General features: G+C 42.3%; 1 protein-coding gene across 1 annotated transcript; it reads right to left on the bottom strand.

Annotated features, from left to right (window-relative positions):
* Positions 1-5,694: 5,694 nt before the first annotated feature.
* Positions 5,695-6,680, bottom strand: LOC138825998 (olfactory receptor 13A1-like). Its single transcript, XM_070020866.1, is given in 2 exon segments — positions 5,695-6,638; positions 6,641-6,680. Coding segments are annotated over 2 exon segments (984 nt in total).
* Between the last annotated feature and the right edge of the window lie 351 nt (positions 6,681-7,031).

Raw genomic sequence — 7,031 nt, 5'->3', positions numbered from 1 at the left:
TCAACTTCTCTATCCACAAAAGAAATGCAAATCAAAACAATATTGAGATTCCACCTCACTCCAGTTAGAATGGCTATAATCAAGAACTCTAATAACAGATGCTGGAGGGGATGTGGCCAGAAGGGAACCCTACTGCATTGTTGGTGGGTGTGTAAATTTGTTCAACCACCTTGGGAAACAGTATGGAGGTTCCTTAAAAGACAACAAATAGAGCTTCCCTATGACCTAGCAGTCCCACTTTTGGGCATTTATCAAAATGATCACAAACAAGTCCATACTAAAACTATCAGCACAACTATGTTTATTATGGAACCAACCCAGATGCCCCTCAGTAGATGAATGGATCAAGAAAAAAAATTGTGTGTGTGTGTGTGTGTGTGTGTGTGTGTGTGTGTGTGTGTGTGTGTGTGTGTGTGTGTGTGTGTGTGTGTGTGTGTGTGGTGGAATTCTATGCTTCCATCAGAAAGAATGACACTGCCCCATTTGTTAGGAAATGGAAAGACGGAAAAAATGATATTCAGTGTAGTAAGCCAGACCCAAAGAAACATAGGTCCCATGGTTTCCCTTATTTGCAATTACTAATGTAGGTCTAGGATAATCTTACCAACCAAGCAGAAAAAGTCAAAAGCTATGTACATATGATCATATAAGATTATGCTAAGTGAAATGAACACCAAGATAGGGACACAAGAGGTTTTTTCTTTGTCACTGTTGTTTTTAATGTACTATGTGATTTTTTTGCTTCTTTTGTATATTCTTCCCCCACGGTATAACCCCTGTTGTCATTGTATTTGATTCCAGTGCCCTGCATCTTGTATATACATTTTTCTAATTTGGGGAGGGAAAGGGAAATAACAAAATACTGAAGCAAGGATACTGGTTGACCCATTTTAACAATGAGATCTACAAGACACTATGTTGAAAATGAACTTTACAACTTGTTGGGGGCAGGGGAGGGAGGAGTTGGAGAGGTAGGGAGGGAAGGGATGGTAGGGGAAAAACAAAGGAGGGGGTAACAATGCTCGATAGGAAATATACTGATTACCTTACTCATGTAACTGTAACCCCTCTGTACAGTATCTTTACAATAAAAATATATTAAAAATAAAAAAAAAAGATTAGGAAAAAAGAAATTAGCTTTCTGAAAGACAGATGTACAATGTAAGCCTCATTTGAACAGTACTTCCAAGACTCTCCAGAGCTGAGCTGACAGAAAAAAATCCTCTCTATTGCTCCTCCTGGAGTGGCCTCTTCTCCGGCCTCTTTGAACCCACTCACCTCAACTCTCCCCATGAAAGCTCCAGTCACACCTACCTCTCCCTGTAGTTGGCTCCAGTATGGGTCCCTCCTAGGCTTTCCTGGCACTGTTCTTCCCAGCCCTCAGAGTGCCCTCCTCATGATCTATGTGGCTCAGCAGCCCCCTTCCTTGGAGGAAAACTCCCTACTTTGTGTGTCTCAGGATTCTGTACAGATTTCTGTCCTAGGCTCAACCCTCACCATTACGGGATCAGGTGAGATCCACCTGACTCCAGGTTGATATGTATGCTTCCAGAGGCACTGCACGCCTTTCCAGCAAGCACTCAACGAGGCTTGTTGATAGGATGTTGAAGAACAGTCTAGAACAGTTATCCTCAGTGTGCATTTTATTTTCAAGGCACTGCACACCATATATTTGAAGATAGAACAATTGTAGAACCTACCACCTTTTCTTTTCCTTCATTCAAATTAAGCTGGGGAGTGCTTGTCTTGAAGGAAAAACTCCACTCTTGGTCAAACATCAACAACTGCATTGGCTAGCCAAAATTAAAGACTTCCACAGGAAATGCAAGCATCCACTGACATCACATGGGTGCAGCTCTTCTTCTATTAAAGGATACCACGTTGCTAAGACATGGTTGAAGGAGCCAGCTTCCATCTGCCCTCCCAGGAGAAAGTGATCTGACAGCTCAGTCACTTTGGTGAACAAGTGCACATAATATGCTGTAGCTCATAACATTTTTCCTGGGGACAAAAGTGTAAATAATTGCCTCTGTTCACTATTGAGTTGGGATCTGCTGAAATGACTGCACCTTTATTTGCTTCCTAACAACAAACTCCAGAGGCAATTACAGTTAATCTCCAGGAGAGACTGAAAATCTAGGCTGAAAAGCTGAGTCAGGCTGTAAAGGAGCATGAATGGCTTTGGTCCACCCAGTGCAAGGTTTCTGCACTTGCCACAGGAAGTGACTACAGTCATGATGGTCCATTCCCCATTGTCACATTCGTGACAACCAGAGGCACGCTGCGGCAGCCAGGCCTGGAAAAGACAGGCAACCCCAGCCCCCTTAATCAAAGACTGGGCACCTGGAGAATCTACCAGCCAGGGAACCCGTACCCACTCTTTCTCTTAACCCAGCTTTAGTCAGGATAGCATAAAAAATATACCTCCTGCATCTAAGTACACAGATGCTGAGATTCTGTAAGTTTCATCACTTAAGTGTATTCAGGGAACAAATTACATTTAGATAAAGACATACTTGCTGTGATTTCCAGGGCAGGTGGACAGAGTCCTCGTCCCATCAAGAGTCAGAACTACAAGCAGATTTCATGACAATGACCATGAATTTTCCTCTAGACCTCAACCAGTTATTTCTCTTCTAAGAAAAACAAAAACTTTTCTCCCCTGAGGTTTCATGGGCATCGGCTTTAATTCTCATCAAGCTCACAGGGTAATTACCAGGCACACAAGTGGAAAGAACAAGATTCCAGATAGCAATGACCAAGCCTAAAGTCATGCTACAGTCACAACACAGTGTCAGGCATGGGATGTGTACCTGAGTTGTCTTCACTGTTCTCAAACCTCCTGAGGTCTACTTCCAGGACCAAAATAGTGCATAGTGCATGCCATCCATCACTTTAGGAAAATATCAATAGGTGCCATCAAAAGTCCTGACATTAGATGTTTCTGGTTCATAGTGATTTTTTTTCTAAAAGTAGATTAAGCTTTTTTGGGGGGAGGGGGTACAGTTGTGGGGCCTGAACTCTGGGCCTGGGTGCTGTCCCTCAGCTCTTCAGCTCAGGGCTAGCCCTCTACCATTGAGCCACAGTGCCACTTCTGGCTTTTTTCTTTTTGCTTATGTGGTGCTGAGGAATTGAACCCAGGGCCTCATGCATGCAAGGCAAGTGCTAAACCACTGAGCCACCTTCCCAGCCCCTAGATTAATTGAATATGGAATTCAATTAACTTTTAGTGACCTTACTTTAGTCCAATTTATTCTTCACAGATTCACAGATGGAATATTATTACTGTTTAAAATTATTTGATTAATAGTGAGGAACTTGAATACCTTATTTTTTATTAAAAGTTTCAGGATCTTTATAGACACCACATTATTTCCCCACTGTTATTCTATTTTATATGTTACTCATTCATACTGTAAATGTATTTAAGAACACCAAGCTAAAAATTCAGGGCATGTCAATTTTCTAATGTTCATCTTTGAAGCTGAAAGATGTTTTTCATAATTAGTTAGATCTTTTCATTGGAGTTTCACCAGTGAATTTGTTACTTACCTTAGGCACACAGAATGTATGTGAGAAAGCTACAGTCAAGCCCTGAGCTTTGGGATTTCAGTACAGAATTCTTAGTTGTGTAATTTCTCAGTTGGCTTTCTGCATTATACTCTGTTCAAGAAATGCCAAGAAAAATAAGTATCAACCAAGATTTGTTATGATTGTTTTTATGGTTGGAACATGTGATGGCAAACTCTCAGCTCATTTGGGCACGTGATTTGCTCTATGATTTCATTTACTTCACAAACAGTAATATCTAGGAAAAAGAATTTGAATATTACTGGTTTTGGGTTTAAAAAACTTGACAGGTTTTTAGACAAATCTAGTAGATAGTTATGAGTAGATTTTTTCTCATTTCATATATTATCCTGAGGAATGAACAATCCTTAACACATTTATAATTACCCTGAAAACAACAGCTACCATATGTTATGAAAGGTCTTGTTCTCTCTGTCAACCACAGTTGAGGTTGGAAACGCCAGAGCAATGGGTGTAGAATCTGTGACATCATCCATCTAGACAAATGAAGGGTTTTGTCTCCTATTTAAGCCAATCATTAAAGGGATTCTTGACTCATCTTTAGCCAGAGTTGTCCTTCTCTGTGTGAGGCCCTGGGGAGGATTTCACAGCTGCTGCTCTAAGTGGACCCTGAAGGAGCAATTAAACTACATCCCTCTACAGGGGATTGGCTGTCCTTGGTACTGGCCCCAAGGCCAGTTAAGGCTGAAGTTCAGACAGGGGACATGGGGTTTAAGCCCCAGTGGTAGTGGAAGACACACCCTTGGTATACTAAATTGTTTGTATGAAATTCCTACTGCCAGTATGGGACTAAAAGGTGAAATGCTTCAAGTGGTTCCCCTAAACAAAATAGGGTGTATATTTCTTCAGGCTTATTCAACATAGTGCTTTAGGTCTTAGAAGAAGAGTGTGAAAGAACCAATAGAACATACACAGTTATAACAGGGGATTTCTTTAGATTGGCTTATATGACTAGGGGCCAGGCTGTCCAAAAATGAGTAGAAATGGTACATGAGGTCAAATACGAGACGCAGAATATAATCCAAGACACAGACACCATGAAGAAGCTCTTCCCTTTGACAGTCCTGCAAATGTTGTGGATAACCACACATCTGTGATTTACAGATTTATATCCTAAATATTTTTTCACACATGTAAAGAGTTTATTCAGTGAAGAGAAAGTAAAGCCACTCAAGAGAGTGAACAGTGAAGTCCAGAAGCCAGTGGTCCCCACTCTACATATTCTTAAACAAAAGGAGGAGAAAGTCACTTTCACACAGCTGTGAATCTGAAGCACATTTGTCCTACAGCCAGAGAACCCCGAAACACCTTTGGGAAGATGAATAGAACCAGCATATTGGAGGCTTTTGATCTCAACCAACTACAATCCCCCAGCAGCCATTTCCTCACAAAGTACTCTGTGCTCACGCAGGCAGGCATACTTAACTCCAGTCATCAGATTGTGAAGGAAAGCCAATCCTTACTGAAACTCTTGCTCCCAACAGAGGAGCTTCTGGGAAGATGTATATTTTATGTTGCATTTTATTTGTTTCCAGTCCTGGGTCTTGAATTCAGGGCCTGGGCCCTATCTCTGAGCTCTTTTTGCTCAAGGGTAGGTCTCTACCACTTGAGCCTCAGTGCCATTTCCTGCTTTTTCTGAAGAGTTTATTGGAGATAAGAGTTCACGGACTTTCCTCCCAGGCTGGCTTTGAACCATGATCCTCAGAGCTCAGCCTCCTGAATAGCTAGGATTAGAGACGTGAGCCACCCATCTCTGGCTATTTTTTACTTATTAATCATCATTTTTATTGTTATTATAAAGGAGATATACAGAGGGGTCACAGTTATATAAATCAGGTAAAGTACATTTCTTTTTGGACAATGTCACCTCTACCCTCCCTGTCTCCCACTTTTTCCCTCCTGTCCCCACCCACAAGTTGTACAGTTCATTTTCCACATAATGTCCAGAGATTCCACTGCTGCATTTGTTTGCCCTTTGTCCCACCATTTCAGTGCTCCTCCTCTAATACTCCCAAGACAGGTAAATAAGACAAGAAGAAAAGAAAACAACAACAACAACAAAGAATAAAAGTTCTTGCTTCCATTTCCTGGAGTTCAGGTGTATTAATTTTTGAAGAAAGGGACAAGTTTCCTGAGGGCGGCTTTGACCTCCTTGTTCCTCAAAGTGTAGATGAGGGGGTTGAGGGTGGGGCTCGCCATGGTGTACAGCACTCCAGCCACCTTGCTCTTCTCTGCACTGTAGCTGGACACGGGACTGATGTAGGCATAGAATACAGCCGTGTAATACATGCACACCACGACGAGGTGGGAGGAGCAGGTGGAGAAGGCTTTCTGTTTTCCCTCTGATGTCCTCATCTTCAGGATGCTGGAGATGATGAAGCCATAGGACACAATGGTCATGAGGAAGTTCAATATGCCATAGAATGCATCAGCCAGTGTGATCATGACACTGTTCACATAAGTGGAGCTACAGGAGAGACGGAGCAGAGGAGGGACCTCACAGAAGAAATGAGTGATGATATTGGGCCCACAGAAGTTCAATTGTACCATCAGTCCTGTGTGGATAGCTGTGTTGAAGGCACAGATCACCCACACTCCAGCAGCAAGCACGCTGCAGAAGGCCTTGCTCATCATGGTGCTGTAATGCAGGGGGTGGCAGATGGCTACATAGCGGTCATAGGCCATGACTGTGAGCAGCAGCAGCTCTGAGGATGCAGACCATGTGAGAAAGTAGAGCTGGGCCATGCAGCCCCTAAAAGAGATGGAGCTCTTCTCTACCATCAGTCCTTCCAGCGTCTTTGGCATGATGGCTGAAGTACAGATGATGTCCATGGTGGCCAAATTGAACAGGAAGAAGTACATGGGAGTGTGGAGGCCAGGGTTGAAGCTGATGGCCATGATGATGAGGACATTACCAGTGAGGGCCACACTGTAGAGGGACAGGAAACAGCAGAACAAGAAGAGGTGGTATTCAGGGTGCTCTGAGAATCCCTGCAGGATGAACTCTGTTACTGCTGTGTGGTTGCTCATGGTCCTGGGCTGAGAGGGTTTTCAGGAACTACCAGGAGAATCTCTACCCAAAGCTGCATGTGACATCATGGCTAGAATGGAAGATGAAAGGTTTCCTAAGAAAGGCTGCCATGTTTTTTGCATACATGATAACATGATTTGAGCATTTGATAGCTGCAGTAGATTTGTTTGAGACAAACATACCAATACTGCATAAGAAAGAAAATAAGCAATCAGCTCATAAACTACAAATACAAGATTAATTTTTTCTACCCTTTATTAACAATTTATCCTCAGCAAATATCACTCAGTACGGTAAAAATAAAAAGGCATATTCTTTTTTTCTGCTGTTTTTATTTATTTCTTTTTTATTGTGAAAATACCTTACAGAGGGGTTACAATTACATGGGCAAGGTAATGAGTACATTTCT

This window comes from Dipodomys merriami, unplaced genomic scaffold (genome assembly GCF_024711535.1).
Source record: "Dipodomys merriami isolate MVZ:Mamm:240054 unplaced genomic scaffold, mDipMer1.0.p SCAF_14, whole genome shotgun sequence".
Classification (NCBI taxonomy): domain Eukaryota; kingdom Metazoa; phylum Chordata; class Mammalia; order Rodentia; family Heteromyidae; genus Dipodomys; species Dipodomys merriami.
Note: the sequence above shows the minus strand (reverse complement) of the source record. Positions and strands in the feature narration are given on the sequence as shown.